Below are 18463 nucleotides of genomic sequence, written 5' to 3' on the forward strand. Positions count from 1 at the left end.
ATGTATATGCAGCTTATCTATACTTTTGAATGAGCGCATATAATAGATGCCATTGTGCTTGCAGTGAACACTAGAGTTGTTGTGTTAATGCAGGCTAACAGCTATAGATGACTCACTTTGCTGCTGTAATATAACGTTATGTTTGTGGTTCCGAAGTAGAATGGGGCTCTCTTTGTGTCTCTCACATCTGTATCTACTTTTTTATAAGTAGATACAGATGTAAATTTGAGCATCTTCTATGATTTTATTGAGTAGACCTGTTGTTAAATTTCTTTTGGAGAAAATATAATAAAAATGTGACTATACGCATATTCTACCACAAGGTGGCACTATGCCATTGATAATCTGGAAAGTCTTATTCAGGTTGTCAAATCATGGTTGTGGATCCTCTCCGTCATATTGTACATTCAAATCCAACCAGGCCACATTTACCGCCAGTCCCAATCACATAAATGAAGACCTATAGGCTATTAATTGCGCAGTGATCAATTTCCAGGTAGTGTGTGTGTGTGTTATATTTACATAATCTAATGTAAATGTTAAATAAGTATGTTATTTTTTCTCCATGTCTATTTTTCAGTGTTCTTTTTGCAGGGACAAACCCACATACGTCTTGTGTTCTGACTTAAATGTTTTTGTATATACACAACCCTCACCTCCAGGTTTCTGAGTCTGATGTCATATCCTGCAGGGCGCTGGAAAGTCTTGGCAGGCATCCCAGCAGCGCAGCCTCCTGGGGCTGATTCAGCCAATGTTCCCACCCAGGAATCCTGGACGTCTGACAGGAAACAAGCCCAACTCTCCCAAGGCCACTATAAGTCAGTCTCTCCCCTTACCCCGAAAACCTCTCCCGGGGCCTTTCTTCATGCTTCTCTCAGACAAACTATCTTACAAATAGACATTCTTCCTCACCACACCCCATTTCCAGCCTCCCTTCTCTCTGCCCAGCTTCCCACCATAGCCCTGTCTTGCTTTAGCCTCGAAGCAATTTCATAATTTGGTTAGGTAAGAGAGCCACGATTAATGGCCAAGCAGCATTCGCATGTACACTTTCAGGCTGTCAAGTTGAAGCTAGTGTTTTTCTGACCATGTCAGAGCATGTTTGGATTAAATGCTCCAGTTTGAATACTTCTCAGATGCAGGCACAATAGCGAGGCGTCTCAGGACCTGCAGCGAAGCCACAGCTGCAATTAAGTTGTTTGCAAATCAGAGTTAAACTCAAACGCACACAAAGATTTCTTTCAGTTTTTCATTTATTTTATAAAAAAAGGGAATGCAATTAACAAAACGTTTATGTACCTACATTAGTGTTTCAGATTGTACCGATTTAACACAGGCAGCGTGCTATTGGACACAAAAGGCTATTGCACACGAGACATTTCATACAACACAAATCATACATACTGCACAAAAATACATACATTCTTCCATACAAACATACATAGTTATTCATGTATTTATTATAAAACATCACAGAGTCAAGCAACACAATGAAGGGACAGGTACACAGTTTAAAACACCTCTCCATCTGAAAATAAAAATAACAAAACTGGGGGAAAGCAAACATCACTGAAGCTGCCAAAGTGCTTTTCACCATTTCTACTTGGTCATCTAAATGTAAATGTCAATACCAAAAACACTGAGGGAGAGAAGAGTTTTAATTGTGTGTCCACAGGAAAACGGTTAGTGTAACCCTGAACAACAGGAACCGGACAATGAAAAACAGGACTTCCTGTGGCTGCAGGAAGTGACATGTTGTAGGACATCAGAGATGAGGATGAAGGTGACCTCCCAGGAGGGCAGATCCTCCCCCCCTCCCCCTCCTCACTCTGTGCATTTGGAACCGGATCTTCTCGTATTTTGTAGTGGAGGAGAGGGGTCTTTGGAAAGATGAGACGTGTTTACATCTTTAGCTGCACAAGGCATATGGCCAACAAATTAAACCAGGATGTTCACAACATTGTTTGTTTTGTTCATGGTGCTATTTAAGACTTCACAGTGAGAGTGACCTACCCTGTTCATCCCACTCTGCTCGTCAATGACTTGGTAATTCAAAAGGATGATCAATAATACTGTCGACAATGGAGCGCCTGCCCCAAACACTTCATACATACATTCAGCCTAATTTCCCCAAGAGGAAGGCAAAAACAGAGACGGCACATTGTTGCTACGTTGCTCCAACACTGTCAGGACATCGGCCCCATTGGTCAAAGCTGCTGGACAGCTGACATTGAATGAAACGCATCAGTGCCAACTCACTTCAGGAAATGTGCTTTCTGATTAGGCCTTCCTCGACGGAAACTGTTAAGATACAAAAGACAACAGTAAAAGCAAGTGGGACAGATTATGAGAACAGATGAGGGAAGGGGTGTTAGTGATGGAAGCTGGAGCTGGAATATATCGTACATACATTAGCACTTACAAATAAGTTAGAATCTCATGCATTAAATGTAAGCAGATTATGTAAATTTGTTGTAGTTAATCAAATGGTTTAAGCAAGGTTATATGGGGAATATATAGCCCTGGTTTTAGTTGAGGGAGCACTCGTGGTAACTTGGCTTCACTGGAGTTCAGTGGTGAGTGAAGCTGATCGCCGTCTCCAGCTCTGTGAAGAGCAAGTGATGGATCGGTGGGCCTGATGTTTACACTTATCAGTACAGGAGAGTAAAGTTGTTCAAACCTAACGAACGACAACAATCTCTGAAGTAATCTACAAAGTGCAACTTTGCAAGCTTTGCATAGCTGCAGTTGCTGAAAGGACCAAAGCAACTCACCATAACTACAATATTACGTTGGTTATGTTTCTAATTCTGGCGTTTTAATAGGGGTTTACATGTTTAGAAAGAAAAACAAGACGACAGGCATATACATGACGATGGTTTGCAACTCCGTATTAATTTATGAGAGTACCCATGAAAAAAAAAGCTCTTTTCACATTTCTGACAGTTCCTTCCTGCTGAATTGGTTCCCTCTTGAAACATTGTGTTTTTGCACACGCTGCAATCGATTGAATGCTGATTGTGAATTCACACAATTTTGATTGTAATAAGAAAAAGGCCGCGTTGTAGCCTTGCCAGGCGTCTCAGTCCAGAGTGTCTTTTTTTAAACATCTCTGCATCACAGCACGGCCTCTCTTCTTTATCTCACACACACACACACACACACACACACACACACACTAACACTCTCTCATTCACACACACATTCACTCTGATGTGTTCGCACCGTATCAGACACAGGTGGTACAGTCCTGCATGATTGGTGTGGTCTGGTATTCATGTTTGTTGGTGCAGTGTTCCAGAGAGCTGGAGCTCTTCAGAGGGACCAGACAACGGTCGGCTGGCCGCCCGCTTTGCAGCATCCCCCAGCAGCACAACACACGCAGAAACTCCTTCCTCATGTCCTTGCTGCGCAGCGTGTAGATCACGGGGTTAAGTGCTGAGTTCAGAGTGGCAAAGCCAAAAAAGAGGTCTGCTTTGGAGAGGATAGAGCAGAACTGTATCCTGCATGACGAATCCAGGAGGAGGATGATAAAAGCGGGCAGCCAGCACATGATGAAGACACCCAGCACTATTGTGACTGTTTTCAAAAGGGCGTAGGCCGGCAAGTTGGTCGCCTCATGGTGGCTGGAGCGTACAATCAAATAGATCCTCACGTAGAGGATGACAATAGAGAGCAGTATGAGGCTGAAAATGGTGACAACGAAGAGGATGTATTTCTTAGAGTAAAGCGGCAACACCGTCGAGCATTCACTGGGGTTGTCGATGCAGTTCCAGCCGATGATGGGAAGTCCTCCGAGCAGGATGGAGGTGACCCAACAGGCTCCTATCAGGAGGAACATGCGGCACGTTTTGGTGGAGCCGTACACCTTGACCTTGGTGATTGCAATATAGCGCTCCGTAGCTATCGCCAGCAAGCTGAAGACTGAAGCCGCCAGAGCGATAAACGCCGTGCCCTCCCGGATGAACCACTGCACGGGCATCAGGTCAAAAGTCCTCGGCCCCGACAGGAAAATGTTGGCTATGTAGGCCGAGCCTGCCAGCAGGTCAGAGAACGCCAGGTTGCCGATGAAGAAAAACATGGCGGAGTGGAACTTCTTGTTGCGACAGACAGCGATGAGGACCAGCAGATTCTCCAGGATGATGAAGGTGCAGAGGACCACGATGGCGATGTTGAGGCTGGTGAGCGTTTTCTTTTGCTCAGTATGTTTGGTCAGCTCATCGATGGTCATGTTCTTAGCAAAGGCATAGTAGGAGGGGATCAGGCTCTGGTTGTAATATTGGGAGTACTTGCTCTTCATGGTGACAGGGTGGCAGAGCACAGCGGCTTTACGGCAAAGATTCATTCACCCAGTGGAGTCGTGCAGAGCATCTCAGTCGATAATCATTGCCTTTCAGGAGCAGATGGGGAGACGGCCCCGGCTGTGAGGGAGACGGCCTGTGCCACAGTCACGTCTAAGGAGCTCTATGTGGGTCACCTGCAGACACACAGAAGGGAAGAGAAGGCCCGTGTTACCGACAGGGGAAATTCACTTGCACACATGAAATAAACTGTGACAAAGCAAGCGTAGAAGTTTTAGCAAAACAACGCAACCAGGCAACAACCTGCTCCTCAGTCTGCACAGTGGAAACTAAACACTTCAAGTCAAAGAGTGGAGGAACAGCAACAGACAAGAGCTGCAAAATGAGCACCATATTAAATCAAATGTCTCTGAGGGGTGATCTATCAGATAAACAGATTTTAAAATGAAGGGCTGGCATTCACATTTAAAGCAGAAGACGGTGAACACACTGAATCCCAAACTGAACACCCACGCAGGAAACAGTTGCAGCTTGTTGCGGTCTAAAAGGAACGGAAAGTAAAAACCCAGTGGTGTGGTACGTGACTGTGAGGAAACTTCAATTCACTCTGAGGGTATTAATCACGAAAGGATCTTCCCTGTGTTTGGGCTGGTGAACCTGTGCAGGCAGAGATCATCTTCAGGTAGAAGAATAAATACTCTGTGAGTGCTGGTGCTCAGACAAAGGGACATTCCACTAACCCTGTCCGAGCACTCGGCTGTCAACACAGGGCATTGTTGTGGGGAGCGAACCTTTCCGCTCCAGTGAGCTACCTCTTGAAACTTCTGCATAGCTTTTGGATCCGCCAGACCTCCTCATCTCATCCCGACCCCTCCAACCAGTTCACACAAGAGAACAGCAAATCAAACGGAGGCCCGAGAGCAAAAAGGTGGGAGTTTCACTGACTTTGTGAGAAAACAAACTTTGGTGAAAATCATACACCATTGACATATGGTGACATATCACAATTTTAAGTGACAGAAAAATCATCGTTAAAGTCATTTTTCATGCAAAAATGGCAGAAAATGCTTGTTTCAATCTCTCAGATAAGGGGATTTCCTTCTTTTCTCTGTTTCATATCATATTAAACTCAAAATATTTGGGGTTTGGAATGAAAAAACAACATTTAAAGATATAACCTGAGACGTTGAGAAACTGGGATGGACATTTCTCAATGTTTTCTGTAGGGCTGCACAATTCATTGTATTTTATCCTTATCGAGATGTCAACTTGTGTGATAAACACATCATGAAAGATGTTTTGAGTTAGTTGAAAGAGTGTATCAGTACAAATTTGCACTTTAAAATGTTACTATCATTCTTTAATTGGTGACTTTTGTGTTTCATTCAATGCTCAATTTATTCCTTTAAAGAATGTTGGAACTTATTTCCTTCCATTTGTTTTAATTCAAAAAGCAAGTTCCTGTATTTTAGCAGAATATGTGTAAAGCTGATAAAGTGTTAAGTTTTATAATGATGCAGCCAAACAAATTAACAAAAACCTTGTGAACCACTTTAGTGGCTTCAAATTACTCAGAGAGGTCTCTCTCAAGGAGAAACCCATAAACAAACCAAAACAAAGGAAAGTTGGAGGTTCTGGAAACCTAATTAGAGGTGGAGCTGGTGTCTTCAACCTGTCAAAAGCAACAGGATCCCTCTGCAGCGCCAGAGGAAATCTAACACTGTTCATCTTCTGCAGCTCGCGCTTAACTGGAAATCTTTAGTGGAAACTGGGGCTTGAACCTCGTCTCTGTTCAGCTGGGCTTCTACTCAAAAGCCGAGAGACTGAGAGGTGGCGAGGGAACGAGACAAAACCGGACGGAGAGCATGCATGTGGAACGGCATCTGGACACAAAGGCTGGAATCTGAGACATCACTGTGACGTCCACAAACTCATCCATGTGACGAGTTGCACCGCGCCGGACTTCACTCTGCTCGCATGCACAGAAATCTTTCCTCACACACACACGCGCACACACACACGGCTAATTGTGACAGACATGGAGTAGTGCAGCACAGCATTCCCCAGGTTTGACACACAGCCAGCAATAACCAGCACACTGTTTCCTCCAGCAGGAACAAAGAACAATAGTCTCCTTCAGCGTGGACAGCATTGCCCTTCAGCCTTAATAATGGGACAGCACACTTCCATTTGGCTGCTGCAGCTGTATCATAAGAGAAATGTATTTACAGCCGAGCACTCCCTTATCAGAACTGCTGTATCCCCTCCTCCCACCTCCCCATCCTTTTCAGCTCCATTAATAGACACGAATAGCAGGCTTGAGGCTGAGCACGTGTGCCAGCTGCCCCAGCATAATTACATCAGGTTACATTATTGCAGCCTATAATGATTTTATTACTGGAAAAATCAGCCAGCTCCGTATCTCTGCAGACTCCAGTCTGCGAAGAGAAAAACGCACCAGAGTTTGCTCCATCTTTCGCTCGGCTCTTGTACGTGTTGAGCAGACAGATCGAGGTCGTCCCGTCACCTCCAGTCCTTGGCGTCTTTCATCACAGGGGATTTCACTTAGAGTGTGTGGGTGTGGGTGTGTGTGTGTGTGTGAGAAACCTGCCGGGCTGGTTTACCGACAGCCCCGCCCTGCCCCTCTACCTGCCGCCCGTGTGCCATTCAGGTGTTTCCGTGGTGATTGGTCGACAGAAGTACTTCCTGCTATGCAACCGCCCCCCCCTTCCCTCCCAATCGTCAAAATTGTGCCCTGTGTTCGACCCTGGCATCACTGTCACACTTCTACAGTAGACACAACAAAAGTGTCAAAACGCGTTGTCACACCATGTGGCTCCTTTCTTCAGAACAACAATGTGATGGCTGCAGCTGCATAAACCCCCCCAACAAACGACACTTCAGTATGTTAACGGAAGAGTAAAAAGAGTAAAAAATGTAACATTAATACTGCTATTAAAGTTTTTAGGTATGCAGTGAAATATTCTATGAGCTGAATCATATTTTCGTACAATTTCAAAAGTATATTAAAATATTCAGATTTGAATTCTGCAGCAAGAGTCAGTACAATTGTTACACCACTGCTCTAAAGTTTAAATACATTAACTGTGCATCAGATGATGTGTAGTATTACCTGCCTGCACTTCCGATCAATTCAACTGAACACACTTATGCATTAAAGATATATTTAACTTAAATAAAATTCATCTATATTCAGGTTGCATTCATGATTTTTAATAGTAGAGCTGAGTAAAACTATTACTGCTACTACGATAGTATTTAAAAGTGATACTGTGGGACAGCATATCCATGTACTTAAATGCAACTTGAATTGTTCCAAGTTAAAATAACTTAATCCATTATGACTTAAATATTAAATACGCTGAAGGATGTAGATGTTGTGCATCGCAAATACTTTGTAATTGTTTTTTTCACGAGAACAGTGATGATGGAACATTGTGGTTTCATGAACAACTTACTGTGATGCGTGTGAAGGTGTGGAGAGGCTGCAGCAAGACAAATATAATATCGCATCTGGATTTTACAGTGAAGCTCAAAGAACGTCAGACAAGGCGATGAAAGAAACAGTGGACACAGGCGCCTCAGAGACAAAGGAAGTAAAACAAGAGACAGACACCTGAGACAGGATATCCTATCAGAACACTTAGTGAGCCCTATCATCGCCAAAGCTGCACAATTCTAGTTTGTAGAGGAATGATGCGGTGATGCTCGTGTGGTGCATGTTCACATGAACTGCTTTTCACAGCTATGCTTACTTTTCACATCCACCTACACGGTTGCAAACATGCTTTAAAATCGACCAAGGAACCGTCACCTGCAACCAGCTGCATAGATCTTCCACAAGACGATTCAAAATGGAGCTGCTGAAAGCCGACTCTTGTTTCCTCCTAATCCTTAACAAGAGACAGAGCTCCCCTCTCCATCATGGGACCTGACGACTGCACAAAAGCCTCAGGTGGTTTTGTTCCCCAGAAACACCTGATAAGTCCCAATTAGCACAGCGTCTGCTCACTAACAACCAAGGCAACGCCTCCCCATTACATCACCTGCTACCTGTCACACTCGAGCTCTACTTTCACTGGGGGACAGCACTTCAAACAAAAACAGAGCTCCTAACCGTCGACACAGCATCCACGTTTCTGTGTACACACACACACACACACACACACACACGCTTTAGCTCACACGTACAATCTCCCACGCATATTTTGGTCGAGATAAGAGCAGACGACTAACCTTGTGTAGGACAGTTAACATTTCCGGCTCATCTTGTTTATTGAAATGTGTTTAATGATTGTTTGCCGACAAGAATCACCGAGCAGTTTGTGGTCCGTTAGATCCTGTAACTGCATCTTCCTCTGTCTGTCCTTCACACTCCCTGCTCACAAGCCGCTGTAGTGGCAACAGAGCACCAATCCAGCTTGTTTTATTTTTTTTCCTCACAGCACAGAATCTGCTCTAAAAAAAAAAGCCAGCAGCACGAGACTATAACACAAAGATCTTCTTTGTATGGACTAAAATATGACAAAGTTAATCAAGTAAATTTTCCCATTTTAAGGGGATTTAATGACTTCCTGCGCCCTCTTCGAGACGCCAGGCTTTTCTTCTGGAATAGACTTAATCTCAGCCACGAGGTGATCCGTCACGGATACACAGAAAGTGTCTGCTGCTGATTTGTTCTTTCCTGCTCAGTTTCACCGCTGTTAATGGAGGTATCAGTGTATCATTTATCTCTGGATGGGCCTTTTTATATAACTGTACACTTTTCTTCTCCCCTCTGCTGCTTATGTCCAGCATTTTCCAAATGATATCAGGGGGCGCCAGATGGTTCTGGAGAATAAAATGAAATAACATATTTTAGACTGGGGGATGGTTTTTAAATGACTTTGCCTGTATCAGTGATAACATCTGCCTCGGAATAGATTTGACAGAGAGAGAAAAAGCAGTCTGGACGCATCAAAACTCTGCAGAGCCTGCAGCCCACTGGACAACGACTTGGTGCTTCAAACTAAGCACAACGAGGTGAACACCAATCTGATTATTCTGCGGGGTTGCGATTAGAAGAAGTTGAGAACCACTGTTCAAACTGACCTACAGACCAAAGGACAGCAGGACGACCAGCACTCATACGAGTTTGAAATATACATATTTCAGAGTGATGGAGGTTGTGAGCTCAACAGCAAACATCCTGTTGTCTTTGAACTCAAAACAAAAGTATTGGTGATCTTTTGAGTATTTTGACTGAAACCAAAAGCTGTGAATGTGATTGTGTTGAGCGGGGGTACAGCAGAAGAGCGATGGCGTCACGCAGGAAAATTCCACACGCAAAAAGTGCAGTAATGCAGTCAGAGCGTTTCCCCCGTCAAGTGTTGACATGCCAGAGAAAGCACAACTCACTATTAACCGCCACAGAATTTCACCACTGCTACCACTTCTCAGGAAATGACTAAAGTGAAAGATGCACACCCACATTCCTCTCTACACTTTTCCACAGATTTAACTTCATCAGCGATGACGTCGTCTTTACACCACCAGCTTCTTTAAGCCAAGGGGTGGTCAACTGGCAAATGACCTACTGCGGTGAATACTAAATAAATAAAATAAATAATGGCGTGAGCATATTTCACATCCTAGTTTACACACTAGGTGTTCTGCTTGTTACATCTTAATATTAAACAGATTTAAATCTTACATTTTCATCATCAGTGCCGCTGTGCAACGAGAGGAAACACAGCGATGGACTGTGTCTGCTGGCAGGTGGCTGCGGCATCTCTCTGCTGCTCTGTCCGTCGCTGAGCCCCGCGGCTCTGAGTGTGAAATCTTTTCACACCAACACATATTGACTTTTCACAGTCAATTTCCAGGAAGAAATGAAGCGTTAACGTTTCCAGTATGACTGTAATCTGGCACAGAAGAGGATTCATGTTGCAGCTGTGACATGACTGGTCCTTCAAATGACACCGGTCACACAGCTCACATACAGCCTCTGTGAGGTCAAAATAAACCCAGAACAGTTCTTACATCTATGACGGCCGGATCTTATCTTAAGCAGTCACTGTTATCCCTGTTACGCACCACGCTGCCGACAAGCTCGCTGAAGATGCACAGCTGGCACTAAGAGAACATTCAAGAACACATCTCTCATCTGCTCCCTCAACTATCACTGTTGTGGTACAATAGGAAGTGAAATACATTCACTTCAAGACCTCAGGAGAAATGCCACTGCATTCCACAGTCTATATTAAGTCCCAGAGTGCCAAGCATGCACTCACTTTTATTCTTTCTTATGTTTGAGTTTAGATATTTTCAGATGTTTACTGTTATTTCCTAAACGTCGAAAATCAGTGTACTAAAATCCAGAGAGACAGAGAGTCTGTGACTTCACACATGAGGGCGAGGATGGAGGAGTGAAATACGGGCAAGTAAGTCGTCAGGATCTGTGATTTTTTGAAACAACAGCAGCTCGTGAAATCACCAGACAAAAGAGGTTTTAAGGGGAAGTACAAACATGAAAGAAGAGAGCCTGTTTCAGTGTCGCGCTGTAACTTGTACGGTCTAGAGAGGAAGAACAGACGGAGAGATATGAGACGGGGCCTGCAGTATCTCACAGTTTAACTGGGAGAGGAACTCAACTGGGGGAACAACACATTTAACACAGCAAAGAAATGTCCGTCATTTGCAAGGCCGTGTTCCAGAAATTACATCCTTTTTTAGGACTGGAAAAAAAAAGAACAATAGAGAAGTATTACAAGTTTGCATCAGAGTGATGATATCAGCATCATGGCATTGAATAAGGCAAATAACAAAACAGTTCCTTTTTAGTGACATGAAGAAGGTTCCCTCTTTTTCACTCTGTGTTTAATTTTAACCTTCCTCTCTCTTTGTCCGTTATTATGCTGACATGGTTCATTAAAACTGCGTATAAGCTGCTAGATATTAAGGGAGTGGGTGTCCTCAATACGATCGTTTAATTAGGGATTACCCTTTCGCTCGTCAAACACTTTGACAGTTTGGGTACAGACTCTTCTGAGGGGTCCCATCTCTCAACACGGTTGAGTTTGTTTTGTTTCCTGTGTGTTTCAAAGTGACTTTGAAACACACTTTGCGAAGTGTCTTGCTTTCTGTTCCTCTCCTCAGTCAGTTCATCTCTTGAAACTTTGCAGCGCTCTATTTATGGCAGCTGCTCATGTGGCTCTTAGAGTGGCAGTGAGAGGAGCCGGAGACAAAGAGCTGCGTTAAAAAAAAAAAAGGGGGCATCATACAGCCCGAGGAGCCGTAACCCGCATGACCGGGAGACCCCCCCCACCCCCACACACACATGCCCCCCACATGTGGGGGGGGGGGTTGGAGATCTCCAAGGGTGGTGCCTGAGAGGCAATTACTGTAATACCTTCACCCTCGGACCATTCCTGTCAACTTAAGTCACAAATCATTCACGTTTTTATATATCGCTCCATTTTGCATTATCTCCCTTTCATGCTGCTTCGCTGATTTGCAGAGGTGCATCGTCCTCACTCCGATACTCCGCTTGTATATTTTAAACTTCACCACAGACATCAAAAGACAAGGCCACAAAGAGGTGATTAAATGCACATCAAGGAGGATTTATTTAGCACACATCTGGGGCAGACGTGTTCTTATAGTCCCCTATTAAAGACTTCATTACAGCACAAACGGTGCAATCAGCAGTCGATTCAGGAAACCCTGGACTTTCTTAGAACTGTGTCCCAAATCCTCTTGTCAGTGCAAAAAAATGTGTCTAATGTTCCATGTAGCTTAATACTACTTTAAAAAACAGCATCATTATCACTAATCCTTAATACCAAATGTACGTTTTTCTGCGGCAGTCGCGTGCAAACTGTCCTGAGATTTGCTCAGCTTGAAAGTAATAGACTGTTCTCAGAATTCAAGCTTCACTTTGAATAGCAGTAAACCACACATGAAAATGCTGTGAAAAGCTGTCGGGTTTGTTCGCGCATATATAGGTTAGTGTTAACCACATGGTGTCCTTAATACTGACACGTGTGCTTTGGCTGTTATGAGGAAGCAAGAAGTCAGATAAGTCTGAAAACCTCAGGTCTCACTACTGAGGCAAGCTTGATTCAAGTTTCAGCTGCTCTGCCTCTGTCACACCTTCCCATGTCCTTGTCTTTACAATGAGCTCTCCCTCAATAAAAGGCTTTGAACCCTCTTTTGTCCTGGCTCCCTGCTCCCATTCTACACCTTGAACTCCACCCATTCTCAAGTTCTGCTGCTTCGCTGGGAAACTGCGCGGTTGCCGTGAGAGAGCTCGTGGTCATTTGTTGCATTGCGTGCCAATGAACAGGGGAACATGACAACATATAGGCCTAGTCATGCAATTGTGTGTGTTGTGCAGCGAGCATCATCACAGACAGTCATCGGACAGAATGTCAAAAATCAATGATGGCAAATGATCTACACAGGCTGACATGCAGGGGCACAAAGCTGATTGCTTGATAAGATGATGAATTGATGGTGGCCCTCCATCTCTCCTCGTGGTCCAGCATATGAAAACAACCCCAGACTCCTCTGGCAAACACACATCCATTAAACACAGCTCTGTTGTCAGAGAAAAACATGGTTGCCTGGAGAGGGAACATTGTTGTGTCCACAGTGCACAGCTGCTCTTCAATATTTTATACAATTTAAGAATTTCTTGCTTCGAAGAGAAAATGTATTTCTAGAAAAATCAACATAAATCAGCATCTCTGGCATGAGGACTTTGTATCCTTAACTGCAGGGCCAACACAACCTGCTTTTCAAGACCAGCGAATGTGCACGGAAAGAGACCCGAGGGTATTCAACCTTCCCGAGTTTTGGAGGGATACTATGTCTGTTTTATTTCTTGGCAACAGTAAACGAGTAAAACATTTCTAAAAGAAAAGGCCCCACTGTAAATAACTTGGCTTTTTACGCAGCTTTGGTTTGTGCCGAGGGGCATTTTTCAAAACTAACAAACGGGTCAGAAAGTGTTTCTGCGGCGAAGCTTTTCAGAGGGTACGAGACAACAGCTACTTGACAACACTCATCTGAATGGACATGTTTGAGCAGTTGTCACATTGATTTTGAGTAAACAGACTCCACTTCCACTCAATCTGTCTGTTGCAATGGAGCAGTCTGACCTTTGTCGTGACCCGGCTTGTGTTTGGCTGAAGCTTAATTCCATCGTGTCTCTCAGCCTGGAAAGACTGAAGCTGAGGTCTTCACAGGATAAACAATCTTAATAGCTCTTTCTAACTAAACAGTTGGCTATTTCGCCTTATTTTTAAAGTCTGCCAGTGATTAGGGAGATCTGACAGAGCTCATTAGGAGGCGATCAAGTTAACTTCCAGTTCCAGACTAAATGAACTGACTGCATGGGGCAATTCAAAATCTAAGAAAACTGTCCCGCTTACTCCTGGATCTGGGGAGGTGGGGTGTTGAAGTAATCCCGCTGAGTTCTCCAGCTGCACAAACAAAGCTGACTGGATAACAAGGGCTTTCCAAGAGAGAAGAAGAAGAAGAAAGAGGAGGACTCCAAAAACCACAGCATCTTCATGTGTACCTGCTCCTAGATGGCCCTAGAGTGAGCTCTGAGAATGACCAGAAATCAGGAAACCACAACATGACCACACTGATTAAGCCTGTCGCTATAGAACAGACAGCCCGGGCTTGTTCCCGTCCAGTTCATAAATCACACTGCGCAACCTAAGGAGAGGCTGCGAAGTGCTGCCGACCTCGTCCAAAGCCGCAGCAGAAACCAGAAACCTCGTCTTAAATCTACTTGTCATTGTCTCTGGGGGATGCATAATGTTTCCGACTGTGGAGCGTTAACGTTGCATGAAGAAAAAATGCCTGTCAAAGCTCTCAAAAAAACCCCAACCATTTGCAGCATCATTACCAACTGGCAGCAGATTTGAACAAGAGGCCGGGCCGAGCTTGAAACGTGACAGAAGAAGAACAGCCCAGAAAGCATCAGGAGATCCTGGCATGCTGCTACAAGCATCAGCGCCTGGTCATGGGGGGTCTCATAGTTTGCCCAAGTCCTTCAAGTGGAAAAGGAATGTAACAGGAGACTTTAAAGCTGATGGATTCAGTCATTTGGGTAAAACGCCGTCCTAAAATAGTCTCCAGCAAATATCAGCTTATGTAAATGTTTATAAGATAATCAGAGCAGCACTGACGGTAACTGAGAGGAGTTGTTTTGAAAAGGAGAGACAGATAGTGCATGTGTATTTCTCTATCAGGCAAACTGTCTTCAGTGACCTTTAGCGACACAACCTATTCGCATTCGGGTAAAAAGCAGAGGACGCCATATTTACTCCTCTGATCGGAGACACTCCCAGCTCTTGGCCGTGAAAGCTGCTACATGTTGTCAGCTGTGTGTTGTGACTTGCGCTTCGGCAGCTTGTGAACAGAAGGCATTTATTTTGCTCCAGCTGCCACACCCAAGGAAAGTGTTTTTCAGCTCAAGGGGGAGTACCAGCAAGAACTCTGTAGAACCCAGATGGCTCTCTGCAGAATGCTATTATTAGAGAAAAGCCCAAATGTATGGACACATGCATCATCTCCTGTGATCTGCCAAGGCTCCCATTCTTCCTTAAAACGTTCTGTATTGACCCCTGACAGGTTTCATTTAACCAGGTGAAAGCCAAGGTGCCTCTGGCAGGCCACTGATCTCAGTGTTGTCACCCCTCCTATCTGGCTGAATAAAGTGCTGAGTGTCGACAACAAAAGAGAAGCGGGACTCCCAAAGGAAAACCCTTCTCACTGCTTCCTATGAGCCGACCACTCTCAGGCCTGAGCTGAAACCCGAGCATCCTTCAGGGATCGACACCACCCACCCACCCGCCACCCGTCCCCGCCTTCAACCCCCCTGGTGACCCGTTTCCTTTAAGTCCCGCAAATCCAGTTCCCACCGCTGAATTACCATTCATTTATTTATCCGTTCATGCACGTTTACCTCTATTTATTTATTCAACCCATCTATTTGTCCTCATTTCTCATGCAGTCCCTGGAAGTCCCCTGCTGAGAGGGGTCCGATTACAGCGGCTGTCTTGTGGAGGAGAGCAGGGCCACTGAGCTCAGTGAGCTGGGTCAGCAGCACACACACCCTCAACTCATGAAGTCATGGGCGGCTGGACTGAGCCAGTCTGCCTGCGCTAAAGATTTTAAAGTCCCTCTTTAAAGACTAATAGCATGTCTGTGAAAGGCGGCGTGTGCCTGGAGCTGTGGCACCCCGGGGTTACTCCTGCCCAGGCCAAGGATGGTGAAGAGTGTGAGGAAGCCTGGCAGCGGTCAGGTCCGGTGAGGTGGCGGCTTTTCTTCTGGTGCAATGAGCCATGTGGGTCACATTGGCCAAACGCAGGCCGGCCGCATCATGCCCATTCTTCAGGCTCTCCAATGCATGCTGGGAGAAGCATCTGAGTCCAAAGGTGGCCGTGCAGGCAGCCCCCCAAAACAAAGCAAGCTTCTCTCTCACAACACCAGCATCAATGAAGCTGCCGACAGGGCCCTCAACACTTGACAGTCCTCTCCTAATGCTGCAGAGCCTGCTTCCTCTTCGACCCCCTATCCTGATGTTATCACAGTGAGATTTGTTTGCTAGTCTTAACTCAACAGGCTTTGCAGCGTCCGTGTGCTTTTGAGACTTTGGTTTGTCGCCCCGTATCCTCGGCTGGGGCTTCAGACCACCTGCTAATGAGAACAGCAGCGTGCAGACTGACCCAGAGCATCCACAGGACAGAGGATGATGGATGGCGGCTTTTATCTGGGCAATAAACATTAGTTCCTCCTCCTTATCACCTTATCTCGTTGTGATTTGAGGATTCTCCCACAACAGGATGCCTCGTGGCTTGACTGCTGACACCTATGTATCCCTCTCTGCAGGGTTTCCTCTTCCAGACACAAGAAACAACCTGCTGTTTGGTCAGTCCAGCCTTATAGTTGTGATAAGGGAATGTAACACAGGGCTGACAAAAGACTGAAATGTTCCAATATAAACATGTCTATAATACACGATATTGTGACGACAGCGTATTCAGATTGCTGTTCCAATATTTGCTCATTCTAAATCTCTGACAACAACCTGTTGCAGTGTGTTTTGTTCTGCCTGCCTTCTTCAGCCCCATGCGATTAACTCCCGTACATGGGGATAATGGAGGCTTTTGTCTTATTAATACATCCTTTCAATACAATGCCTTCTTTAGAGTGACGGATGAACAAGCCCCAACAACATCGGAGGGGTCAGAGAAAGGGGGGGCACAGCGGGCTGCACAACGGCTCCAAGGAAATGTGTGTGGAGGCCCCTGCGAGGACGCGCCCGCGCGCACAGCTCAACCTCCAACAACAGCTACACAGACAGCATGTGATGCCCCCCCTCACCCCCTTGTATGATCGACAGATGTAGACCTGCATGTTAATATTTAACACCACACACTGTTATTCATTAGAACACACACACACACACACACACACACACACACACGCACGCACTGTGGCTGCAGCAGTGTTTTGTTTCTGAGCCCAAGTGGCTGGTTGCTTCACGTTAGACATTCTGCTGTCAGGGGCGTTTGTTTGTGAATCAGCGACACATTTCGAGACTTTGAGCGTCAACGGAGACTTTCAGTTCGTTATTAACGCACATGAGTGATCGGGGATGTTACGAAACAACCCCCGCACCGTGGAATGACTTAAATCGACTCATTTCACGTGAAAGCGCATTCAGACACATCAGATCCTTTTGTTAGGCTGCAGCAGCACATGCAGACTGTCACACCAACTCTTGTTTTACTCACCCCATGAGAGATGTAGGAAAGAGCAGCGAAAAGACGCTCCGACTAAATATGTGTCTCCAAACGTCCTCACATGTGGTCTCCGCTTTCCACAAATGCTGCGTCAAAGTTTGGGCGCCTTCCCTCTGCTCCGGGGTCGAGAGGCAGCGGTGACAATCAAAACTTTGGTGGAGGACTAGACGGCGTGTCTCGTCTAGTCTCTGGTAAATCCATACCGGTCTGTGCACCGCCGCGGAAACCGTTTAAGGATCTCCCGAAAGAGCGATGATTCAAAAAAAGAAGAAAAAAACGAGGAGCGATGAGAGCCAAAGAAGACTTTTTTATTTGGAGACAGCACTTTCTCTTTTGTCGCTCTAATCCAGCAGTCCGTCTGATTGTCCTCCTGGCTGCTCTCTGGGAACAACAGCTCCACGGGACTGTGGAGAGTCAGGGAAGCGCGCGCACAATACGCCGTCACACTCAAACACACACACACACACACACCCACGTGAGAGACAGAGTGTATGGAAACGTCACATGCCCATAAAGAGTCGCGAGTCTCAGTGTAGAAATGTACCGATGAAGCTGGGTTGTGGACAGCAATTAATATGGAAAATACAAAAAAAAAGAAAATCCTATTTCTGGACCTTTTCTCCAGCACACAAATGAAGTCCAGATGTTCCACCTCTTCACTTCCTCTCCCCTAGCAGATCCCAGCGTGAACCAGAGCCCACACTTTACAACTCATCCTGGCCCAGTTTCCCCTGAGAGCAGTGGCCATGCATATCTAAAGCCCTGCAGTATGACAATACATTCTCCAGTGTTATGATGAGTAAATAAGCGTTTGACCTGCTCCTGTGACGCTATTTGGTTAGTTGTTTGTGATGAGTCATCGCTGTGATTTTCACATGCACCCCTCAGGTCTGACTTTAGGTCTAATGCTGAGGGTGAGGTGGAGGTGGGTCAGGCCTTGTTAGTCATCCGGGTTGCGCCTAGATGCCCCAGTGAAAGAGATCTCCAAGAGGAGGGAATAATGTCTCACAGTCATTATGATGAAAGACAAAGTCGTCCATGATGTAATCTGTGATAGGAAGAGGGAGCTGCGTGAGGTTGTCATATTTATGAGGAGTTCCCTGGCTTCTGTGTTAAGGCTGGTTTACACCAATGCTTCATTTGATTTTAGAGTAGTCAGAGTAAATCTGACTAAATATATTTCTTTTATTGCACAATTAAAAATTAATCTCTGTTTAGTAAGTTTAAACAAAATAGTTTAGTCAATATGGAGAGGCTTGCTTACCCAAATGAAAATGATACATTTGCATGTTGTTGAGATAAGTGAAAGATTTTAAAAAATCTGTTAGTATAATT

General features: G+C 45.1%; 1 protein-coding gene across 1 annotated transcript; it reads right to left on the bottom strand.

The window, feature by feature from the left end:
* Nucleotides 1-1235: 1235 nt before the first annotated feature.
* Nucleotides 1236-17727, bottom strand: s1pr2 (sphingosine-1-phosphate receptor 2). The gene is made up of 2 exons (XM_031862183.1): nt 17120-17727; nt 1236-4477 (listed from the first exon to the last, which is right to left on the bottom strand). The coding sequence occupies exon 2, from the start codon at nt 4343-4345 to the stop codon at nt 3230-3232; it is 1116 nt and encodes a 371-aa protein (XP_031718043.1). The 5' UTR covers nt 4346-4477; nt 17120-17727; the 3' UTR covers nt 1236-3229.
* Between the last annotated feature and the right edge of the window lie 736 nt (nt 17728-18463).

The sequence above is a fragment of the Anarrhichthys ocellatus genome, unplaced genomic scaffold (genome assembly GCF_004355925.1).
Source record: "Anarrhichthys ocellatus isolate YVR2014 unplaced genomic scaffold, GSC_Weel_1.0 scaffold26, whole genome shotgun sequence".
In the NCBI taxonomy this organism is placed as follows: Eukaryota; Metazoa; Chordata; class Actinopteri; order Perciformes; family Anarhichadidae; genus Anarrhichthys; species Anarrhichthys ocellatus.